Source organism: Castor canadensis, chromosome 7 (genome assembly GCF_047511655.1).
Source record: "Castor canadensis chromosome 7, mCasCan1.hap1v2, whole genome shotgun sequence".
Taxonomy (NCBI): domain Eukaryota; kingdom Metazoa; phylum Chordata; class Mammalia; order Rodentia; family Castoridae; genus Castor; species Castor canadensis.
Genome location: NC_133392.1, coordinates 122,361,894 through 122,387,853, shown reverse-complemented (window position 1 = coordinate 122,387,853; position 25,960 = coordinate 122,361,894). Strand labels below are relative to the sequence as shown.

Here is a 25,960-nt window from a genome sequence, read left to right as displayed (position 1 = left end):
CCACCTTAAGGAGGTCTAATGACTTTTTTTACTCATTTAGGTGCTAAATGCCATACTCTGGACACATTGAAGATACTTGCTAAAGGTCACTTCCCTGACCTTGGGCTCCTTTCTCACCCTGAGGCAGAACACAGGATCATTTATAAGAACAGGAGAACCTCTTCCCATACTGTAGACTTGTTAATACCACATGCCTCCCCACCTCTTTGATATATTTATATTAACATTTAAGGCTAGAGTTGTTTTTTTCAAGTCTTTGTAGAGTCCTACTGCAGCTATCACATTAGAAATTTTCTGTTCCAGGTCGATCTAAATCTTTTCAATAACTACAGTGGCTCTCCTCAGGACCTTGTGGGGCTGAGGGCAACTGCTATCGGAAAGCTTACCAAACATGATGTAATACTTGGATTCTGAGTGCATATCTTCCTGGTTCAGGGAGGCAGGAAAGAGCTTCACATACCCACCACCGCAATCAATGCCTTGTTCATGTTTTACTGAAAACTGAACCACCAAGGTCTCGTTCACATTGCTGAATGGTTTAAACCTGGTTGAAAGGGCATAAAACTTGGCATCTTCACTGGTCTGGAGACCTAGGAGCAGAGAGCACAGAGACTTCAGGTTGAGGTACCCAAAAAGCAGCCAGACAGACCCAGTACTTGACCTAACTAATCTCTGGTCTTGTGGACCAGGTGCTGTGCTGGAAGCTTACACACATTATCTTATTCAAGTCTTAAACAATCCTTTTTAAAATGGGCATAGAAGCTGGAGGCATGGCTCAAGTGGTAGAGCACCTGCCTAGTAAGCACAAGGCCCTGAGATCAAACCCTAGTACTGCCAAAAAAAAAAAAAAAAAAAAGGACATTGTCCCCATTTTATAAATTAGGAGGCTGAGTCATAGGGAGGCAAAGTGACCTGAGCCACATGGGTAAGAAACCCAGCTGCAACTGTTTGTTTATTTTCTCTTGTTTTGTTTTGAGACAGCCAGAGCTATGTAGCCAGGCAACGTAGCCTCAAATTCATGATCCTTCTGCCTCAGCACCTCAAGTGCTGGGATTATAGACATGAACTGCCAACCCTAGCATTTTTTGTAGAGATGGAATCTTGCTAACTTTTTGTCTGGGCTGGCCACAAAACTCCATCCTCCCAATCTCTGCCTCCTAAGTAACTGGAATTCCAGGTATGAACCACCATACCTGGCTCCAAACTGGAATTTTAAGCCATGTTTGTCTAATGCTTCCCCATATAACATGCTACCTTTGATTTTCAAGACCTACTTCACTATTGTTCTATGGCTTTATAAAACAAGGCCCTGTTTTTCTATGGTGCCTGGGTAGCCAGAATGAGGTTCTGACATACACAAGTGCCGGCGTAGAAAGAATAAACAAATAATACTCATTGCTGTCATTTCCTGAACACTTAACTCTTTACCAGACAATATGTTCATTCACGTGTGCTGTAACCCTCATAATAACCCCATGAAGTGGGCTCTGCCAATATCTCCACTTTGCCATGAAGTCACTTAGTCATTGAGGCTATTTCACTTGCCTAGGATTATCCAACCAGTCCTAGTTCCAGAGCCCTTAACCTTGACTCCAACTCTTTACCTTCTCTTCCAGTGAATATCAGGGCTGTCAGGCATCACAGACCATTTCTAGTCTAATCACACTGCTTTGTGGATAAGGAAACCATGCCCAGGTCACATAGTCACACATAGCACAGATAAGCCACATCCCTTGTCTCCCTAGGCCTACAAGTAGTCTTTCTATTGCACCATGCTGCAGCCAGCTTACTGTTAATGGCTCTGCTTACCACTTTAACTCTCCTGGTCTCATTTACTCATCAACAAAATGTAGATAATAGGGAAGGGAAGGGAAGGTGGAGAAGAGGGGAGAGAGAGGAAAGGGAAGGGAAGAGGGAGAGGAGAGGAAAGGGAAGGAGAGGAAGGGAAAGGAAATAAAGGGAAAGGGTAGGGGGAAGGCAAGGGAAAGGGAAAAGGGAAGGGAAGGGATAGACAGGGAAAGGGGAGGGTGAGGGGAAAGGAAGGGGAAGGAAAGGAAATATAAAATAAAATAAAACAAAATAAAAAAGATGATGGTGCTAATTTAAAAAATAATGTAGATAATTATTTTGTTTTTTATGGTTCCCAGGGAAGAGATGTGAGAAGCACTTTGTAAACTGTCAACATGAGATGGTAAGGGCTATCATTATGCATAGTTGCTGAGGGTCTTTCCTTCATGGTTCCATGCTCTCTGTACTTCCCTGGGTCTCATTCTGTTGAAATGAAGTTTAGTTCAATCTTCGAATAATTTTTAAACTCTTGAAAAGCAGGGGCATGTTTATATTCCCAGCATCAAGGACGGGCCTGGCATACAGGAAATACTCAATAAATAAGTGTCAAATTACATGAAAGGTCATAGTGCCTGATTCAGACAAGTCGTGAACATTTCTTGCACCCTGACTCTGTTTTAAATACTTTCACATTTGATATTGTGTTTCAAAATGAAACACAAAATGCTGTTTGCATTTTGAAAGGTGTGGTTACTTCCCTAAAGAACTCCAAGGGACTGGAGTAGCCAGGGAAGGCTTCTTGGAAGAAGCAATGGACACAATGGTAGGAAGGTCAAACTTTAAGGGTCTATTCTACCAAACCCTGCTATGTAGCCCAATTCACCCCCTCCCTTAGCTTCATTTGTACCCCAGGGCCCTTCCAAACAACTTGGGGGAATCTAATGAACCCCAGTGAATGAGATGTGAGGGACAATAACCAAGAAGTCTGTGCACCTCTTCTGTCTGGGGTCACCAAGGTACAGGTGTTCTATGGGTCACTCAGCCTCCAATTCTCTTTCCTCTGAAACAGTTTTCCCAAATGTATTTAAATAAGATTTTAAAATGCTCAAGCCAGTTCATAATTCTCTCCTTTAATAAACATGAAAATGAGATTCATAACGGTAGCCAGGAAGAAGATAGGAAATCACTCCAGGGGAAGATCAATGAATTCTATTTATAGGACAAAAGGTTTTTCAGACCAAAACCCATGCCCACAGTCCTTGTCCTCAGAGCTCACCCTTCTTCCACAATATTATTTGGCCTTTCTAATGAGATTATTATCTCCATGTACTATTAAGACTCAGAGGGGTAAAGAGGCATGTCCTAATTATCATGTCTAAATAGGTCATGATCACATAGTCACAAGTGACAGACAAGCCATGTCTGTCCCAGGCTAACCCACATTTGCCACGTTGACCCTAGATCTGACTGCTCCACTCTCCATTACACTAAACTGCTCAAGAGAAGAGCAACATTTGGATGTTATGCAATACTTTGTTCTGTTTTGAGTGCAGACTGCTACTTGAAAAACCCTAGGGGGCAGGGCAAGCATAGTCTAGTGGTAATGAACACAGTCCTTGGCTTCAGACCCAAAGTCAGATCTCAGTTCCACCTCTTAAAAGCTGTGCATATAGCTTTAGGTCAATAACAACCTCTGAGGATTCTCTGAAAAACTGGGAAAGTAATAGTAATCACCTTACAAAGTTGTCAGGAAGATTAATGGGATAATGTGTGTAAGGACTTAGTTTTTGTTTTTGTAAGTGGTACTGACACTCTACTGCTTAATCCGTGCCACCTAAGGGCTTATTTTAAATGCCAGCTATTCAATAAAAGAACATTATTATGTTTGTGGAAAATCCATTCTTTCCTACCTACTAATTTTTTAGAGATGAATTGGTGATCATGGGTAAAAATAATTATATAAAAGAATATTTTCCAGACAATTGGTATATTCCTGAATTTCAGTATTTACCTTTATCTTTTTCTTTGTCTCCATAAAATTTTCCAGCAGTGAGCTGAAATTTACCATAATCTGGCTGATGTTTAGATTCCACCCATCGCTTTTTCCATCCATCTGTGGAGTAAAGGAGAAAAAAGCAACATCCAAAAATTACTTGTGTTTTCTTAAAGACAATAAAATGCAGTCAATGCTGACCAAGCCTTATGAGAAGGCTGAGTATAAGAGGATGACGCCAATACTCTTGAAATTCTCCTCCCTGTCCACTGCCTGGATCTCACTATTCTTGTACTACAACATGAAGTGGCTCAAATACCCCCATCCTCTTTCATGACGGTTAAGACCTGAAAATCACTATGAGAATGTATGACTGACAACTTGAAACATTTACTCTCAAAAAAGTAGAGGAAAAATGCACTTAGGGGGACTAAGCCCTCATATGTATTTATGTTTAGTAAACTAAAATAATAAAATCAGCTCTCTAGATAAAGAGATTAGCAAAAACATTTTATACTTCTTGAATTAATAATGATGCTAATGAATAATCAATTCCCATTTACTCTTTTTTTGTTGCTTAAACTTTTTAGACTCTCCCTTGCAGTTTTAAGGAGATGCTGATAAATGAGTTTTGCTTTGGCATAGATGGCCTGGAGACAAAGAGACATTCTTTCTGGGACCTGGCACTGCATCCAAACATTCAGTGACTTTCTGATTTTATGCTTCAGAATTGCTGACTTCCACTTCCTAGGCCCACCATGGTCCCAGAGTCACAGAGCAATTTGGCAGCTTGCAATGGAAGAGACCTCGAGGTGACCTTTATTTCATCTCCTCTCTGAAGTTGAATGGCTGTTTCTCAAATCCCACTCCCCAATATCTAAGGTCATTGCCTTTGGTCTATCCATGAAAACCCCATATCAACACACATCCAATAAGAGCATTGTGAGCTGGCTCTGTAAGCTCCTGATATGCAAGTCTGATGACGCAAGTGCCTCCTCTCATGAAATCCAGGGGACTTGGGCTTGCTTTGAAGGAGTTAAGAATATGCCACCCCAAAATATGCTCTGTGGCATATCGACTACTTAGAATTGAAGGCACATTAAAAAAAAGCAGGTACAAGAAGATCACTTTGACCTTCCTTCTCTATCTTAAAAGCAGGAATAAAATTCTCATGTGAAAAATGTCTTCCCTATGCAAAAAGGAAAGTTACATTCTTATCAAGGACAGAAGGTTGACGCTCAGGGAAATCTGCACAAACCTTGTTACACTCACCCTTATCTTCCTAGTCACTTCTTTTTCCAATGTACTGCTCTGCTCCAAGCCCCTTCACCTTAGCACATCTCAGTGTACTGTTCTTTGTTCAATTCAGTGTATAAATTATTGATTCTAACTGCTTCATTGGATCTTCATTTCCTTAGAAGGTTTCCAGGATTTATGTATTAAATAAATAAAACAGTATGCTTTTCTCCTGTTAATCTGTCATATGCCAAATTAATTCTCATGTGTAGCAAACAAACAAACAGAAAACCAAAAAGAAGTTGGAAATGTGGGATGTAGCTCACACCAAACAAAATCCTAGAAGGGAAGAGATAAAATTTTTCCTCAACACTTTCTGTGCTCTTTCTCTGTTTCTCTCAAGGTTTCAGCATTTAACAGGGCAGGCTGTCTTGTTGACCAGCTCTATCGCTCCCTCTTAAGGCAGGGATCCCGAGAGTTTTTTTCTGCCTAAAATTGATGTGGCTTGAATGAAGGGATCCCCGTTTTTCTGACCATTGTTAACCCAATGAAGGATGAGGATTGACGCCTAAGTCAAAAGATTGATTCCAAAGTCAATATGTGTTAGGCTTTCATGTGACTCCCTGTAAACTCACCCTATTTGCATTCATGAAAAATGCTATGAGATAGGTATTGTTAGTTCCATTCTACACCTAGCAAGTGACAGAAAAGAGATTTGAACCCAAATCTCATTTCAAAACTGCCTTCCTCTGGAAGAAGAGGGAGATATAAGAAAAAATGCAATGAAGAAAAAAATTGCCCTATAATAATAGTTATTAAAAAAGATTTTTAAAAAGAATGGCATTTAAGATAAAAGAAAAAACAGCTACTATTTAACAGTCATATGTCAGGTGGTGCTAAGTGCTTCACGTGCATTATCTCATTTTATTCTCATAACAGCCCTGTGAGGAATGTCCTATTTTTTCCCATTAAAGATGATGAAACTGAAACTCAGAATCTTGCCCAAGAATCCAGTTTGTGAGTAAGTAGGCAAACCAGGTCTAAAATCTATACTATTAACCCTTAGACTTTACAACTTCCCTTGAGGTCAGATGTGTGAAAATCCCTTTGGAACCTAAACAGTGTGCTGTAACGTAAGAGTCAATTTTTGGCCCTTACAGTTTGTGATGGATAATTTGTTTATAATTTCAGTAATGTCTGTCCTTCCCACCACACTTGTAAGTTCCGTGACTATTTTGTTAGCTATTGTGTTTTGATATCTAGCACAGAATAAATTGCCAAGTGTTTGTTGAATGACTGAATGAATGCATGACCATGCCTTTTGCCTAAGCAATAAGATTCTCAGCCTTATAAATGGAGGAATACTTTTTTTTTTGATGGTGCTAGGGTTTGAACTCAGGGCTTTGCACTTGCTAGGCAGGCATTCTACCACGTGAGCCACTCTGCCTGAGGGATGCCTTTTTTTATTCAGATACTTGCCAAATGTTAATTAAGTTTAACAAGCATGTAGAAACAATTGTACAACTTTGGCATTGAATTCTATGGTATAAGAGGTGAAAACAGAACACTGAATTTCTCATTGCTAATTATTTTTCTGGGTGAAGAATTTTGATACAAATCACACCTGACATGACACAATTTAGAGTATCTCAAAATAAAGAGCTTCTCTCTCTCTCTCTCTCTCTCTCTCTCTCTCTCTCTCTCTCTCTCTCTCTCTCTTTGCAGTACTGTGGCTTGAACTCAGGGTCTTCACCTTGAGACACTCCATCAGCCCTATTTTTGTGAAGAGTTTTTCAAGATAAGGTCTTGTGAACTATTTGTCCAGACTGGCTTCGAACCACAATCTCTGATCTCTGCCTCCTGAATAGCTAGGATTACAGGTGTGAGCCACAGGCTCCCAGCAAGGAGCCTCTTGTTAGGAACATAAGGTCATATGGTTAATAAAGTCCCACTTTAATGCTTCACGCTTTTCCTCTTAACCTCAGGACATTTTTTTTTCTTTTTTGTTGGGATAGGGATTATATGTTTTTTATTTGTTTGTTTTGTGACAGGTCTCACTAGGTAGCCCAGGGTGGCCTTAAACTATCTTAGCTTTCCATGTACTACCATGTACTACCATAGCAAGCTAAAACTACCCGGAGCTTTGCACACGCTAGGCAAGCACTCTACCACTGGGCTACACCCTTAGCCTTTTAAATTTGTAACATCTTAACATCCCAAAAGACATAAGCCAGAATGACTCTTAGTGGTCATTTAATGAAGGTAAAAGTTGTGTCCTCCCCAGTATCTAGTCCTGAGCCTGGGACAGAGTAGATCCTTTAGAAGAAGCTTGCATAATTAGATTAGAAAAACATATTTGCTGTGTTTATTCAATATCATCGGATTGTATTCTGCAAAAGAGAATTTGCTGGATAGCCTAACAATTATCTCTTTAGGTGCCAACATTTTGCCTACAGTTCCTTCCTTTTCTTTCTTTCTTTCTCTTTCTTTCTTCCTCCCTTCCTTTCTTTTCTTTAGATAGGGTCTCACAGCACAGCCCGGGAGTGCCCCACCACACCTAGCTTTTTTCTGCCAGTTTTGGTGGAAAATGCTAGACACTGTAAAAGATCCTGACACCTTAAATAGGGAATTCTAATCCAAATTTAAACTTCCTTGAAGACTCAAAGCCTGTATTAGGCTGTAATGTACAGTAGAGGTTGTGGGCCTAATTCTGAAGTTTCCCAGTCTCCACTGTCCCAATTCTGTCGCAAGCATTTGCTTCTCATTGAGGTCAATGTGTTTTACCTCTAGCAATCTACCCAGCTTTTGTTTATGACCTGGGAAATTCAGTTTTTGAATCTGTGTCTTCATCCATAAAGAAAAATTATATTTAAAACTTCAAAAAAGGGAACCCTGTACATATAGCAACTGCTCAATATATGTCAAATAATGGATTGACATGGGGCCCAAATTATTTAAGATAATAAAAATAATTGTTGCTGTCATTGAAAGAGAGCCTCTAGTAGGATTCCATTAATTGTAGAGGTTGTAATTTCTAATCCACTATATCCTAGGAGACAGATAGTCAAGTTTGCTAAGAAATTGGACATTAAATAAGAGCCTATATGCTTGTAGCAAGAAAAGAATATTATTCATTTAAATATTTGGAGAACACCTATACTGTGTTATCTGAGTGCTAGATGTAGGGAACGAAAGTGAGCAAAACATACTTCTCCAGCCCTCAAGAAGCTCACATTCTGATGGGAATGACAGGCAAATAAAGTATCTGCATTTCTTATTTTATATTTCTTGATTTTTCAAGGTAAAATCACTTACCATAGAGAATGCAGAAAGCCCAGAAGAAGGAAATAAGCAGCAAAACATTCATTATCTTATTAGAAATGGTCATTGTTAACATTCTCATTCTTTACACTTTAAGTTTCAGTAGCTTTAGATTCATAGTCAAATTACAAGAATATTACAGAGTTGCTGTATACTCTCCACCCAGGTAAAAACTCAGGAAATTCAAATAAAGTATGGACTACAGCTAATAAAAGGTTAATATTGATTCATTAGTTGTGGCAGGATTTAATCCAGAGGAACATATTGCATTTCGTCATCATGACTGTTGGCTCCTCTTGGCTGTGACAGTTCCTCGGATTTTGCTTGTGTTTTGATTGCCTTAACATTTTCTTTTTTCAAATCTGGAGAGCCTTGTCAAGTGGCTACTGTGAGCAGAAGGCAGACAGTAAACACAGGGGAACCAATACCTCACCTTAACATTTTTGAGTAATGCAGGGCAGGCATTTGGTAGAATGTCTTTCAATTGGAGTTTATCTGAGGTTGTACTTGTGGTTACATAGAGGTTATAGGTTTGGGGGAGGAAGACCACAGGAGTAAGGTACCGTTTTCCTCCCTTCATGGTCTACTGATACGTTTACCACTACTGGTGTTAATAGTGGTCACCTGGCTGAGTGTGTTTATCAGGTTTTTTCCTCACTTCTTTCCATATTGTAGGCTTTAGAAGGAGGTCAGTATGTGCTGTTGACACTTAAGGATGGGCAGACTATATGTCTATGTATTTGGAATGCTTCTGCACAGGAGTTTGTCTATTCATCCTTATTTATTTACTCCATCATTTATATTGGTATGAACTCATGGGTATTTATTTATTTATTCATTCATTCATTTATTTTTGTAGTACTGGGATTTGAAATCAGGGCCTACACCTTGAGCCACTTCACCAGCCCTTTTTTGTGAAGGGTTTTTGCGAGATAGGGTCTTGAGAACTACTTGCCTGGGCTGGCTTTGACCTGTGATCCTCCTGAACTCTGCCTCTGGAGTAGCTAGGATTACAGGCATGAGCCGCCGGTGCCCAGCATGGGTGTTTACTTTATGCTTTGGGTTATAATCAAATACTACATTATTTTGTTGCTGAAATATCTTTGGCCATTGAAAGAGCTTGTGGACACTTCCTTACTTTTTGGAACTATAAAATGCTCAAGGTTCATTTTATAAATTCCTTCCTCAACTCTAGCACCAGAGATTCCTTTAAGAAGGCCCAGTTAGTGGCCTTTTAGTGGAGAATGGTATATAAAACCTTGATATGGACTTTGCGTGTCATTTATTTTTTAAAATGTTTTAATCAGAATATAACATTCATTCAGATAAGGGGCAAACCATGAGTGTATAGCTTAATGATATGTGTATGTGCACATGCATGGGCATGTGTCTGTGTGTTTGTGTGTGCTGCTGGGGAGTAAATCCAGGGCCTTATGCATGCTAAGCAAGCACTGTACTACTGAGCAATTACCCCCCCCACACACAGTATGCTTAATGAAATTTTGGGTTTTTTTGGTTTTTTTTTTTTGGTGCTAGTGGGGTTTGAACACAGGGCCTTGGGCTTACAGGCAGGAGATTACCACTTGAGCCACATCCCCAGATCCATATTTAATGAAATTTTGAGAGAAATTTTTAAATTATCCAGAGACCTAGAATTATAATTGTTAATTACTGTAACAATTCCAAAGTCTCATTGCATCCCTGTCACATCATTTCCTAGGTCTTTAAAACAAAAAAATCAAAATAGAGAGGCCACATCCAACAGAAGAGAGCACAGCTTCCAACCTCTGTAAAGAAGTTAGGATAATCACCTCCATTTTTAGGAAACTCAAGTTAGTGGGCTAGGGGTGTAGCTCAGCTGTAGAACTCTTGCCTATTATGTGTAAGGACCTGGGTTTGGGTTTGATTCACCACAGGAAGGGAGGGAGGAAGCGGGGGAGGAAGAAAGGAAGGGATTACACAGGTTAGTAAATTACCCAAGGTTGCCCAACTACTGAGCAAATGGCAGAATCAGAATCGGAACTTGAAGTCTCATCTGTCCAAGGTCCCTGCTCTTGCCTCCTCATTCCTGTGAACTTCAGAGGAATCCTTGCCATCAGTTTGTACTTGAGACCTGGAAAGACCAGCTGGATCAGGCTTCTCCGATTCAGGCATCAGTCCAGGGTGATTCTTCCCCTGGCTCAGCAAGTCCAAGTAGCCCTGATTCACAGATGGTCTCAATTGCTTATCAGTCGGAGGCCTGAGCAGCAGGGTGTTCCTCAGCCCTGCTGGGCTGTCCTCAAGTGTATCTGCGCCAGCTGGGCACAGAGGCCTTTTGTCTCAAAATGTCTCTTCTGCCAAGTTTTCATGGACAAGTCTGAGGGCTAACAGAATTAACATTCACATACACACGCACCTCGTGACTCCTGCATCATTCAGGCCCTCATTTGAGTTTGTGTTTTCACAATGGTCATTGCTGTCAACATTAGTCTTTCCTTTATATTAATTTGTATCATCAATTTGATGATTCCCTAATTCAATCAACCAACATTCCTGAATATGTTAATGTGCTAATCACTATGCAAGTACCAGGATTTTAAAGGCTCAAGTTGTCCCTGGAGCCACTAGTATTATTGTTTGCTGGCCATCTGACACTTGGCAGCTTGCAATAGAGGCCAATGAATCCTTTATGGAGACATGGGTTCAACAAGCATCTCTGTATTGTATGGGACTTTGGGGAAACCACCTTTCCTCTATGGGGCTCAATTTCCCCATCTGTACAGAGCAAGACAGATTCTAAGGGCCTTGCACACCTTCTGTGATGGTCTGTGGCCTGCAATAGTCCAGGAAAAGGACAGAAAGAAAGGAACCTAAATCAACTTCTGCCCCCAAACCCTTAAAAGACCCTGGTATGACATGTCCCTTATGTGGATCTCAATTTTCTCATCTGTATATGGGAAAATAAAGAAGGGTATTTGGGGTTAGGTGAGATCTCCAGGCGCTTTCAGTTCAGTCTTAAGAGTTATTTTCCTTAAGGTTGCCAAGCATACTTGAAGTGTGAGTTAGAAGGCCTTCAGCTTCTTGGACTTATGGGAGCAGGAGTAATGCGTGGAAAATCAGTTTGGATATCATAAAGTCTAAATTCAAACCCTAGCTTTGCCACTTATTTAGGTGTGTGTGACTTCAGACAAAGCCCAGTTTCTCTGGGCTTTAGTTTTACTGTCTGTAGATTGAGAAAATGAGAATGATTTTGCAGAGGCAAGGATTGGGATGTGTAAAGCATCATACCTAGTGAGTAATAATGTGCTTAAGAAAGCTTACTTTAAGCATCAGGTATAGCTTTGCTATAAAAAAAAAAACAGAGCTCAAATGCAGGAAACTCAGCTCCAAGAAGAAATGGAAGATGCAACAGTTGTCTTAATTTTTCATTTCTTTATTAAAAGAGTAACACAAGTTCACTGTAGAAAAATTTTAAAAGCAAAATTACCTGCAATTTTGGTATGTTTTCTTCTATTAGCTTTTCTATGTATGAATATACTTTACATATTGTAATATATACCTTACATTTAATTTTGTACATTTTACATCTATCTTTAGATCATAAACATTCTCCTATGACATTATGAATTTTCAAACATTCTATATGTGTATCATACTTTACTTAATTGGTTCCCACTGCTGGGCACTTAGATTTCTCTCCAAATGTTTCCAATTACAAATAAAGCTCACATTATTTAAATGTTATATGCACATAAAGTATTGTTCACACTTCTGAGGAAAAAGATTCCTAGGAATGAAGTTTCCTAGGAAAAGGGTCTGTACAATTTTTTAGGTTATTGGTCAGTATTGCACACTGTGGCTTAGAAAGGCTATACTCAATCCCGCCAACAGACCCCACGGGCTGGGTCATGATGGAAACAGCAGAGGTTGACAATGCCAATGCCTTGTCTCAATCCATTTGGAGTGACTGGTTCCAGACCTGGGGTGGGTAGTTCTTATAGATTACAGGTAAGGAACTCCCTGTGAAATATCCCATGCTCTCACTCATGCTTTACCTGCCTTGTCCTGATTATCTACCACTCCCAGTCACTCCTACCACTCACTGAAAACTGGCAGCTGACTTCACCCAGGCACATCATCATCTGGGGCGGGGAGGGTAGAGGGGGCTTCCCTGTCCACAGGACAATTCATCCAGCACCCTGGCTTTTTGTTTTCCACATCTCCACTGACCCTCACTTCCACTCCAGCTTAGTCATCTGCCCCTACATTCACATCCTAGGACTTATCATCATTAGAAACTGCTCTGAAATCTGAACTCAAACCACCCCCCCTTCATGACCATGACCTCCTATTGTCCACTTCTCACATTTACTTTGTCATTCCTCCATCCCATTTCTTTTTGGCCAACTAACTTCTTCCTGCTTACTTCTTTCTGCAAACTTCCATCTTTCTACAGACTTTTAATTGAGTACTTTCTATGTGTCAGGCACTGAATCGGGTGTTAGTTGAAAGAGGCATAGATCTGACACCTTGCTTATTTCTTTCAATTCCCTTTTGTAAAGCTCCCACCTTGTGTCAACTAACTCACCTATACTTTGCATCCCGAATTATCTACTTGAGTCCTACTTCCCTTCAACCAGAATTCTCCAAAACATAGTCTACACTTGTTGTACCTACTCCCCAATATCTCATCTGTTCTGTAAATATGATGGTCAGGCTTCCAGCCCCAGCATTCTACCAAGTCATCCAATGCACTTCCACACTGTATAACATTGAATGCTTTCCAGATTGTGCTTTGCTTTGCCTCACAACCACTTTTTTATTTGCTTGTTTTGTTTTGTTGAGAAAGGGTCTCACTATGTAGCCTAGGCTGATCTTAAACTCACAATCCTCCTACATCAGTCTCCTGAGTTCTGGGATTACAGACATGTAACACCACATCCAGCCCAACTGTTTTTGTTGTTGTTTTGAGTCAGGGTCTCACTGGATTGCCCAGGATGGCTTAAACTCACAATCCTCCTGCCTCACTCAGTCTCTGGCATGTTGGGATTTTTTTTTTGTTTCTGGTTGAGATTGAATCCACACATACTGAGCAATCACGCTACCATTTAACCACCCTTCCAGCCCCCAACTGCTTTTTTGTTTTGTTTTGTTTTTGTGGTGCTGGGGATTCTCATGCATGCTAGGCAAGGGCTCTGCCACTGAGCTGTACCCACAGTTTCTCAACCGCTTCTGACACTAGTTACTCATTCTGACCTCTGAAAAGGTCATTTATCTGGGAAGTTAGTTAATTCACACACTCAACAAAAAAATATTAAGCACCTGTCACACCCCTGTCCCAGGCACTATTCAAGATGCTGCAGATATAGAGATGAACACAAGAGGGAAGCACTGTGTTCTCAGGAAGCTATTGTGATGTTGAGGAGAGAGTGAGAATAAGCATACAAACAAGACACTTACCATACAGTGAAAAGTATAAAAATTAAGCATACAAAAGTTTATAAGAGAACTCTTTGGGGTATGGAAATGCTCTATATATCTTTTGTGGTGGTGGCCACATAAGTGTACACAATTTTCAAAATTAATGAATGATACATTTTAAATGAATGAATTTTACTACATATAAATTAAATCCCCCCAAAGTTAAAAATCGGACTGATGGAGTGGCTCAAGTGGTACAGTGCCTACCTTGCAAGCATGAAGACTTGAGTTCAAACCCCAGTACCAGCAAAAAATAAATATATAAATAAATAAATAATAGAAAAAGTTAAAAATCACTGTGTGGCACACATCTGTAATCCTAGTTACTAGAGAGGCAGTGACAGGAAGATCATGGTTAGAAGGCAGCCTTTCCTTTCTCTAATAAATCCTACTTTGGCTGTGGACCTTGTTGTCTCATGAGTCAATCCACTGCCTCACGGGCCAATTCTTTGGCCAGTGGAGGCAAGAATTCTTGACACCAGCGCCGCAACAGTAGGGTCAATTCAACTTGCTGATGGATTAGATGAGAGAGAAGAAGAAAATAAAGGAATCAAAGACACTCTTTGTTTTTTTGATCTAAACAATCTGGTGGATAGTTGATCCACTTACTAAGAGAGTAAGACCAGGAGAGAGAACAAGTCTGGAGAAAAATGCCTAAGTTGTGTTTTCAACATGTTAAGTCTGAGAGATGATAATGAATTCATGAGCATCTGGTTTATGTATCAAGCCTCTTATAGCTTGAACAGAACAAATCAGTGTCTAAATCTTCCCAGTTCTGAGTCCCATAACAGGGTTGAATTGTTGGGTCTTCTGAACAGAGCATAAGCCTCAGAACCTGAAGACCCTACGAGTCAATCCTTTTCAACCAGTGAACAGGATCAGAACCTCAGTATGTATCTCAGATCCCTATCCTTTCAGTGTAATAATTGTATTATAAATTGATTCCTTTAAGGTAAGCATTTGACCTCTACAATCACAGTTCTCCTACAGGAAAATTTCTTGAACACTCTCTTTTTGGGCTGTTATTTTTTGGTGTGTGTGTTGAAATTCAGTTCAGTCATTCAATCATGAATAGTTTTCTACTGCCCTCCTCTTTAGGGCAGCCACTGACTTTGATGCTGAAAACACAGAAAATTAGAGAAACACAGCCCCATGGTGTGAGCAGGGCTGACACATGAGAAGCACAGATGTGGAGGGAATGAGAGGGGGCCAAGGCAAGACTTCCTGGAGGAGGCAATGTCATGCAGAGCTGGCTGCCTTTCCTGCACATAACATGTTGACTGATTTCGTTCATAATTTTGACCTTATCATCTTCCTTGGGGGTTGGGGTTTGAAGACACTCTTTCCCTGGTTCCAAGGAGCATTTCAGAAACATTTTTCAATAAAACCCTTGGGCATTTCCCTTCTGCCACATTGGACAAATGGAGCTCAGTCCCTAGGGAAATGAGTGCAGGTCTGGGCATGTTCTCTGTGCTTCTGACAGGAGGAATCATGATATGAATGAAAGCCAGGCCAGGCAGGGAGGTGGGTCCAGGAGCTAGCAGTGAGAAGCTTTTGCCTCATACTGTTCATCTGCAAGAGATGGCTGAGGTCATGCAGGAAATGGGAACCACCAAACCTATCCTTGGAGGGGACTTAGCCTTGTGAAAAGGTTCTCCCGAAGCCAGTCAATGAAGCTTAGGGACTTCCTGCATCCCACTCCTCAGCCAACTCCTCAACATTTTTCCTGTCTGCCTCCTCCCCTGTTCCTAGCATCACTACTGTGGGTATAACCTCTCCACTTTTCACCAAAAAGATGATAATAGTCTTCTAGATGCTTTTTCTCTCATCTCAACTTCTATCAGGTTCATAATCCATCTCCTCATACATGAAGTGCTCTATGCCCAGGGTCACACAGCTAGGAAGTCGCGAGCAGAGATTTGAACTAAGGTCGTTCTGGCTCTAAAGGGACTCCAATCAGGAAAAGTCTGTCTGAGAGCAGGGGCAGGTGATTGGAGAGAAGCAGGGAGGGTCTGATTTATTGCCGGTCACCCTCTCCCCTACCCAGCTCTCCTCCTCGGCCAGATCACTTACCCCCATCTTCGAACTCCTCACGCAAGTAGACCCGGCGCTGCTCCTGTGCCGCCAGTGTACTGATCACTAGCAGCAACCGCAGCAAGAGATGCATCTTCATCATTTTGCAGAGCCCCCAGTCCTGGCGAGCAGCCTCAGAGAGCTGATTACCCTGGTCGGGTGTTCCCAGTTGCTGCTGCTGCTTCTACCTGGATCTTGAGGCAGGGGCTGAGATCACCTGCACCCTGCACCTGGCTGTCTCCCATTCGTGGCCTGGGAGGGGTAATGAAGACTGCAGCCAATGGTTGGGGACCACGCGCATAGAGTGCTAGAGGAGATAATTGGGGGGACAACTAAGTGTCGAGGGAACTATAGGGCAGAGTCCCTAGAGAGTGGGGGAGTGGCAGGGCCAGCTGAGGCTGGCCTCAGGGATCCTGTGAGCCTGCTCAACTTTGTAGTAGCTGGATTCAAAGCACTCTCACATGATCCCTTCCATCATCCCTCTGTCCCTCTATCCCCCTATCTTCCTTTCCATCCATCCATCTATCCAGTGGGCCTATGAAAAAACAATGAAAAATCCAGGTGTGGTGGCACCCATGTGTAATTCCAGCACTCAGGCAGATGGTGAGTTCAAGGTCAGCCTGGGCTACAGAGTGAGTTTGAGGTCAACCTGAGCTACTGAGTCACTGCTTAATAAAAAGGAAAAGAAAAAGAAACAGTTATAATAGTGTTAGATGTCTGTTTAACAGAAACACTAAGGCCTAAGGGGGCCTAAAGAAGCCATGATTCAGGATGGGATCTCAGTGAAAGCTTCATGAAGGAGGTGACCCTGAGGTTAGCTGGGCTGCAAGAAATGGGTGTGTGTGTGTGTGTGTGTGTGTGTGTGTGTGTGTGTGTGTGTGGTGGGGGCGGATAGGGAGGAAGAGGACCAAAGGAATACTATGTGCAGAGTCCAGAAGAGGAAAAGACTTGTAAGCTAATACTGCTTTACAACAACCCACAATGTGCAATCACTGCTATTTCCCCTGTTGTGAGGAAAATGGGGCTCAAGGAGGGGAGAAAGCACAAGCCTTTGGTGATCATTACACTGTGCATTAGGTATGTGCCAGGCACTTGACACATATCAATTAGCCCTCACACGAATGTGTGAGGAGGGTGTTATTGTGATGCTTTACAGATGAACAAACTTAGCCTGAGAGACAAGTGACTTACCAAAGTCACACAGAAGGGAAAGAACTCAGCCTTTTATTCCAGAACTTGTACTACACTTGCATTTTACTTCATTCATCCATTCAATATCTACTTACTGAGGCCCTACTATGTGCCAGGCACTAGGCTAGGACTGAAGACACAGTGGAGAATGACTCATAAGTCTTTTGCTATCATGGAGCTCACCTTTTAGTGTATATGAGACAGAAAATCATAAAGGAAGCAAGCAAATATCAGATAATGATATTTAATGCCCTCTGAAAAAGTAAAACAAGGTAATGACTTGGAGGGCTAGAGAGAGATGGAGAAAGCTAAGAGGCTAGGAGAGAGAACAGGTCAATCATAAGTCATGTATTGAACTGGGAACAAGTATTCCAGGGAAAGGCAACATCAAGTCCAAAGGCTCTGAGAAAGGGAGTGAATTAGTCTCATTTGAGCATCAGAAAGATAGCCAATGTGGGTTAAGCACTGTGAGCAAAGAGGACAATGTCAAAGGGTGAGGTTAGAGAAAGGGTTGAAATAAGACATCAAACAAGCCTGTAGGCTGTGGGAAGGTGCAGTGGGAAGCCCTTGAAGGTAGTGACATCATCAGACTTATATCTCAAAAAGATCATTTTGACCAGGCATGGAGATGTACACCTGTAATCTCAGCACTTGAGATGCTGAGGCAGGAGGATTGAGAGTTTGAGGCCAGCCTGGGCTACATAGCAAGACCCTATCCAGCACACATCCCAATCACTTTGACTGCTATATGCTAAATTGGGCATGTCAAGTAATGAGTTAAAATATATAAATCTGGGGCTCAGAAGATGTCCAGGTTACAAATATTTTGGGAGGTGATATAACTGGTAGTTCAGGTCACATAGCTAGATGAGCTCTTTTTAAGAGAGAGGAGAGACTGGCCAAGAACTATGCCAAGAACCCAGCCCTGGCGAATCCCACACCTGAGAGGTGGGTAGAGAAAGCAGAAGCAGCAAAGGAAACCACAACTGGCTCCAAAAGAGCCTCCTTGAGAAGTCTAAGGGTTTTTTTTGTCTTGTTTTGTTTGCTTTTTAAAAACCCATTGGCAGGAATGTCTTTTCCTAAAGGGATTGCCAAAATTGCAATTTGACTAATATTTACTAATCACCTACAATAGTCAGGGTGCTATGCCAAGTGCTGGGGACACAAAGACAGACATGACAGAATCCTTGCTCTCCAGTCTTAACCCAGCAGCAGAGGTGGACCTTTAGGCAACTAACTTAGACCAAAAGAATACGGGCTTAGTGCCTTCATAAAGGCAAAACCAGCAAGAGCACAGGATCAGCAAAAAGTATCAGACAACGTGTGATGGCTTTATTTGTATCATCTCATATAGTCCTTACAATAACAATAGCTATTTGTATACCCATTTTAGAGAAGGAACTGAGTCTTAGAGATGGTGGTAGCTTGCCCAAGGATACATAACAGAAAAGTAGCAAAGCATGGATACACAGCCAGATATTCAGAGTCCAAATGTTTAATCACTCTGATAGAGCTGCAACATAAGGTTCCTGGGAAGATGTAGGATCCAGAGAACAAGGCAAAGGGAGATAAAGTATAAAGGTGGAACAGGGCCAGATTGATCCAGGCCTTGCATGCCAACTGGAGAAATTGGATTTGATTCCTCAGGGTAGTGTTTTCCAATGTCTGCGCTTTTGACAGACAATTCTTGTTGTGGGGGGCTGACTTCTGCACTATAGGATGTTTAGCAACACTCCTGACTTTTACTCAATAGCACTCTCTCCAACACTGTTGTGACAACTAAAAATGTCTCTAGACATTGCCAAATGCTCCATAGTCTGTGTGTGTGTGTGTGTGTGTGTGTGTGTGTGTGTATAAGCATGTGCATGTACCCCAATTGAGAATTGACACTGTAGTCAATAGTGGGGCTCAGAGTTTGCAAAGAGTGACATGATGAATATTAGTAATGCTCTCTTAACATTAATAATCTCTCTTGTAATGACCATTGTAATGATAATTAGCCTTTGTGAAAAACTGTGTTATGTTTCAGTTCTAATAAGCTAGAATAACCCATATTACTTTGGTAACATTCCAGTGGAGTCTATTCATTTCCTGTGAAATGATAAAAGTTGACCATGTGCTCCTCAAGGACAGTAACCACAGTGCCTACTTTGTTCTTTTGTTTTCAGCCTCTAGCACAATGAATGTTAACTGAATGGGTGAATTTTAAAATAGTATTATATGCACAATTATATTTATTTTTAGGATATCATGCTGAGATCAGAGATTTGTCAGAAGTCTGATATAAAATAAATGATAAGTATTTTATTAAGCAAAGAAGTCTGTTTTAGTCTTCTGGTGCAAAAATCCTGATAAAGTATGTGATTCATTTTCAGGTGTATTTTCCATATGGGAAAAAATTAATGTGATGTTTGTAGCATCCATAGAGTTTTCTTCTATCTGTAAGAGTATACTTTTAATTATTTAATTGTCTCAGTCCATCTGTGCTGTTATAACAAAATGTCTAAGACTGAAAAATTTACAAGGAATAGAAATTTATCTCTCAGTTGGGTACCATGGTGCATGAATCCCAAGCTACTAAGGAGGAGGAGGCAGGAGAATCACTTCAGCCCAGGAGTTAAAGGCAGCATAACAAGACACTACCTAAAAAAGGAAGAAGATAGCCAGTGCCCAGTGGCTCACTCCTATAATTCCAACTACCTAGAAGGCAGAGATCAGGATGATAACAATTTGAAACCAGCTCAGGGCAGATAGTTTTTGAGACCCTATGTCAAAAAAAAAAAATCACAAAAAAAGGGCTAGTGGAGTGGCTCAATGGTGAGAGTGTATGTCTAGCAGGCATGAGGCCATGAGTTCAAACCCCAGTGCCACTGAATAAATAAATAAATAAATAAATAAATGAGGAAGGAAAGAGAAATGTATTTCTTAAGAGTTCTAAAGGCTAGGAAGTCCAAGATCAAGGCACTCACCAGATTTGGTATCTGCTGAGCTGATCTTTGCTTCCAAGAGTGCGCCTTTTTTGCTGTGTCTTCATATGGCAGAAGAAGACAAAAGGTGGTGAATTCTGTGTCCTTCTTTATATGGTAGAAGAGATGAAGGCAGCTCTCAGAAGCCTCTGTTAATCCCATCCATGTGTTGGCCTTAACCTGCCAAAGGCTCCACCTCTGGATCAGTGATCCTCCTGATTTCTGTGTAGGATTACAGGTGCCTGGCACTTTTTAGTTTTTTATTTTTCCAGTGCATCTATCCTACTTAATTGTGTCCATAACACAATCACTAATTTATGGGTAGTAAAGGGGAGAGTTCAAAACCATCAATTTGACCATTCTCGTATGGTATATTTACACATGCAGGGAGTTGTACTAGTATTGCTATGCATCTCCAAATCCTCTACAGATCTAATTACACAACTACAAAGTGAGTGCATAAATTATGCACCAAAGCCATGTTTTGGAAACCACTATATAGTCCTGGGAATTAGATAGGAGATTAGATCTTTGTAATTGATATTTTCCCACTTAAGGGAGAACAGGGGTGGATCAGTGGGAACTTCTTTCTATCTAAAGACCATGTGTGTGCAGTTCTATAGGGATAGTTGGGCATTTAAATTGCAAACACTAGATCTAGGGTGGAAAAGGACATTTCAAACAGTTATATAATTCTGCTCAGGTCTTCCTCTTTAGCCTAATCTCCCACCACAGGTTCACATGTTCCCCTTACCTTACCACATCTGGAAAAAGATGTCATTTCATGAGTGCATAGTACAGAATCTCAAGTCTTTTAGTTTTTGCCTATATTGTTCTGTCTGCCTGGACTATTCCTCTCCTCCTCATTCTGGGAAAACCCAGAGACAGTGTCTATTCCTAGTAGCTCCTCTACAAATGCTTTCTCCTCGCTAAGAAGAAAGCTTAGTAAGGTTTCAATGCCCGGAAGCTCAGCTCAAACATTACTTCTTTTGGAAGTCTTTCCTACCCTCCCTAGAAAGAAGGGGAGAAAAAAAATGCACTTGTAGAGCACATCAATTACATAGAAGCATTCTATTGGGTTCTTTGCATTTATCATCTATTTAGTACTCAGGGCAATTCTGTACAGAAAGTATTCTTTATCCTTAGTTCCTAGTTCAAGAATCTGTTGTCCAGCCAGGTCCCGTGGGTCATGTTTATAATCCTAACTACTTGGGAAGCAGAGTTTGGGAGGATTATAGTTCAAGACCAATCAAAGCAAAAAGTTTGTAAGACCCCTATCTCAACCATTGGCTGGGCAAGGTGGCACATGCCTTTCATCTCATCTTCTCGGGGAAGCACAAATAGGAGGATAGCTGTCCAGGGCAGCTGAGACCCCCTCTCAAAAATAATCAACAAAAAAAGGGCTGGTGAAGTGGTTCAAATGGTAGAGCCCCTGCCTAGCAAGGCAAGGTCCTGAGTTTGAACACTCCCAAGTACAGTCCTCCCAGAAGAATCTGTTGTCTGAAAGATCAAATATCTTGACCAAGGACCCCTACTAGTACAAGATGGAGGTAGAATTTGAAGTTCAGGTCTGCCTGACTATCTCTTTCAGGCTAGTCAGTTACATTCTTGGAGCTGTCAAAACCTTTCCATCGCCATCCTACCTGAATATGTCTTACTATATGTTAATTTATTAATATACTTTCATAATCTAAATTCTTCCTTTTTTTTTGTAGGACTGGGTTTCAACTCAGAGCTTTATGCTTGAAAAGCAGGTGCTCTACTGCTTGAGTCATGCCTCAAGTCCATTTTTCCCTTGTTATTTTGGAGATGGAGTCTGGAGAACTGTTTCCCTGGGCTGGCCTCAAACTATAATCCTCCCAGTCTCAGCCTCCCAAATAGTTAGGATTATAGGTGTGAGCCACCAGTACCCAGCTCATCATCTAAATTCTTGAATCAGAAAAGAAATATTGCCAGGCGCCAGTGGCTCATGCCTGGCTATTCTGGATCCAGAGATCAGGAGGATCACGGCTCGAGGCCAGCCTGAGCAAATAGTTTGTGAGACCCTATCTTGAAAATACCCAATACAAAAAAGAGCTGGTGGAGTGGCTGAAGTGGTAGAGTGCCTGTTTAGAAAGCCTGAGTCCCTGAGTTTAAACCCTAGTAATGCCCCCCAACATAAAAGAAATAAGAAATACTGCTTCTGTATGCTTACTGCCTGTACAATGACTTGTATATGATGAGTGCTCCAAACACATTGATGGGATGAGATGAATGGTAACAAATCACTTCACAGTTTGCAAACCATTTTCAAATATATGATTTCACTTAATTACAAATAACCCTAAGAAAAACACCCTGCTGTTGGAAGCTAGCAACATAAGTAAGAAAACAAGCCAAATGCAGACTAAAAGAACAGAGAAAAACAATGTTAGGAGTAACAACATTGTCAACAGACATAATAAAGTAAATTAACTAGTCCAAAGAGCATGAGGACTGAGAAAAAGATTTTTAGATTTAAAGAGACAGCCACCTTAGAGTTCCATTTAGGGGACTTGGAGGGACAATTTTAATACCTTATGTTATTTCATCCTCATGAAAATCACTGAAGTGAGTGATACTGCCTCTCTTTCCTAGAAAGGGAACAAAGTCTCAGAGAGATTAAGTGATTGGCCAAAGTCACATAGCTGGTTTGTAGTAGAGTTTATCCTATGCTTTTTTTTTTTCTCTCTCTCTCCCTCTTTCTCTCTCTCTCATCTTTATAATACAGGAACTGGACTATTCTGTACAAATATTTTAGGGATGCTATTAATATGTTACTCTTTACAGGCAAGTAATTAATTTAGGATGTGATGGGAGCAAGGCAGTGAGACAAGGAAGTGAAGGAAACCAGTAATCCATGCGCTATCATTGTGGCCAACTGGTCTTCAGTGATTCTGGGGACCTCTGGAAGACAATGTAGGGTACATTCAGAGTATCCCAATGGAGTGGTGAGAAAGCTGGAGTATTATCTACCAACTCCCATACCTCACTGGTCTGGTAACGTTAAACCTCTGAAACTTCCAGCTTGCTCTGTGTACAGGCCAAACATGTTCCCTAGATAGAGAGAAAAGAAGAAAGAGGAGGAAGAGAAGAATCTCAGGCTGCAGGTTTTTCCTACAAGTAGCCTTCAGTATGTGGAAGTGAATGTCAAGAAAATGTGGATAGGAAATAATAGCATCTGCTACTAAATTTAATCGGATGTAAATTCTGCCTGTACCATTTCATTTCACTTCACATTTAAAAAATTCATTTAAAGTCCATCATACACTAGGTCAGGGATTGGCAAACTATGATTTTTTTAAAGCAAATTCTGACCTTTCCTTAATTTTTTAGGCAAAGTTTTGTTGGAACATAGCCATGCCCATTCATTAATACCTTTGTCCAACCATGGCAGAATTGAGTAGTTGTGATAGAGAACACCTACCATAAAAACCTGAAATATTTATCACCAGCACTTTATAGAAAATATCTGCCAACTTCTATATTAGTTATTTGGGATACTAAGGTGAATCAGATTATTCCCTGTCCTGGAAAAAGTTCAAAATCCAATGAAAAAGACAAACATGTAAACCAATAAATGCAGAAAATGTTACAAGTGCTACAGCAGTGATTCAAAAGAGGGAATGGTAATTTCTAACTAATTGGGGGCAGACATCAAGAAAATCTTCAGGGTTGGGGAGAAGAGGGAGGTGGCACAAACAATGTATACACTTGTAAGTAAATGTAAAAATGATAAAATAAAAGGAGAAAAGAAAAAAAAAGAAAGAAAATCTTCATATGCCTGAGGATGTATCTCAGTGGTAGAACACTTGCCTACCAATGCATAAAGTGCTTGGTTAGATCCCCAGTACCATGTACCAAAAAAAAAAAAAAAAAAAGGGCTGTCAGAGTGGCTCAAGTGGTAGAGGGCCTGCCTAGCAAGAGGGAGGCCCTGAGTTCAAATCCCAGAACCACCAAAAACATATAATCACCTGATGGTATTTTTAAAAAATTATACTATTTAAAATTTTTTCTCATAAATACAATGCTTCTTACTTGTAGAACATTGGAAAACACAAAAGAAGTATAGAGGAAAAAATAAAATCAACTATTATCCCACAAACTGACTCCAGATGTTCTCCAATATATCCTAACAGTCTTCTGGGTAGATATATAAAGTTGTAATAAAATTAGAATCATACTGTATATACAATTTTATACCTATTAATCAACATATATTCAATTTTATATAGTATTCTTTCATTTATCATTTAATCTCAGGATTTTTTTTTTTTGTACTGCTGGGGATAGAACACAGGGCCTTGAGCATCTGTACACCTTCAGCTATCACACTGGATTAAAACTTTCACATTTGTGATTCTAGATTTAGTTTCTTTCTTGAGATCCAAGTTAGTATATCCACTTATCTGTTGAACATTTACTTCCTTCTGAATGTCACATACTTCAAATTCAATGTCTTCAATATTACATTTATCACTGCTCCCTTAATTTCATTCCTTTTCCTGTATTCCTGGTCTGGAAATCTGGAGTCCACTTGATTCTTGCCTTTTCCTAACCTTTTAACATTTCTCCTCTCCTTCCTTTTTCTATCTTCCATTCCTGCTGTCAAGCATGGCTCAACATTCCTCACATGCTTTGATCTTCTTGATGCTGGCATGGGGTTCAGTGGTAAAGTGTTTGCTACACAGCATGAGGCTGTGGGTTCCATCCCCAGTATAAAACAAAACAAAATAACAAAACAAAACAAAAACTATAAATAAATAAAATAAATCATGTATATCTGACAAGATCACAGACTCTTCTCACAATGCATTGTGGATGAACTTACTAGGGATGTTGTGAGATGACCACTATCTGTGTAATTTGCTGTGGAACATGGTAAGAGTAAGACTAGTTCTCTCTGGGTGTGGGCACAGGTATGGGTATCCACAGAAATCCTCGAGGGGGAATGGATATTTGAACTGGAACGTGCCTGATCAGTCAGAGGTTCCCCAGCAGAGAAAGAAGAGAAGGATATTCCAGGAGGAGGGAATAATGTGGAAGGTGAGGGATTCAGTTCAGATTAGTTTCACAAATGTTCAGCATGGATTGCAATGTTCAGGTGGTGTTCTTTTCTTGGAAATATAGAAGTGAGTAAGTCACTGACTTTCAGGAGATTATAGTCCAAGAAACTACTTTTCCTGACTGTTATTTAATAAGAAGGGTGGCTTGGGAAATTTAGCTCCCTTATCTACTAGTTCCACTAGGCCAATCCAAACAAATACAAAGTATAAGTCAAAACTGCGTTTCCAACAAACCAGCTGTCCTAGCCTCCTATTACCCTTTTATTCAGATTATCTACTGCTGCTAAACAGATGCCTGCTGCTCTCACTGTTCTTACGTGAGGTGCTGTGCTAAGCTTGACGATGCATATATGACTGAGTCCTCAAAGATCCCAGTCAAGGGAGAACTGAATAAGTAGATATAATAAAATGTCCCAGATTCTTTTAGAACTTTATTCAGGATACTATTGGGCACAAAGAGTAAAGAGTCAACTCTACCTGAAGGAGGAAGATGTTTATGACAGTTTTAAAGTTCAGATACTGGGAAGTGAGTCTCCGGAACATCAGGAGAGGACAAAAGATGAGTTCATTCCTCTTCCTCTCCTTACAACAAACCTAGACCTCCTGAGATACTTTCTGTCCCTTTCAAAGCTACTTTTTGCCTCAAAAGTCACAGCCACATTTTCCTAAACTTGATTCTTCACTTTCTTGAAGAAATTTTTCTATGAAGAAATTTGGACTTACATTGTCAGCTATGGGAAAGTTGCAAATATTTTTGCTAGAAACTTTTTTTTAAAGTCACATTTCTTAAACAGTTGTATAAAGGAAGAAAATTCAATATTGAGAAACACAACCCATTTTTGTTCTTC

The 25,960-nt window shown here is 40.5% G+C and overlaps 1 protein-coding gene across 1 annotated transcript in view; it reads right to left on the bottom strand.

Annotated features, from left to right (window-relative positions):
• The window catches only part of LOC109684269 (calreticulin-like), a 31,961-nt gene extending 15,711 nt beyond the window's left edge, over positions 1-16,250 (bottom strand). The window contains exons 1-3 of the mRNA XM_020160581.2: positions 15,872-16,250; positions 3,800-3,901; positions 387-590 (exon numbers count right to left, since the gene is read on the bottom strand). Of these exons, the coding sequence (XP_020016170.1) occupies positions 387-590; positions 3,800-3,901; positions 15,872-15,974 (409 nt within the window). The 5' untranslated portion in view covers positions 15,975-16,250. The remainder of the gene's footprint in view (positions 1-386; positions 591-3,799; positions 3,902-15,871) is intronic.
• Positions 16,251-25,960: the final 9,710 nt, after the last annotated feature.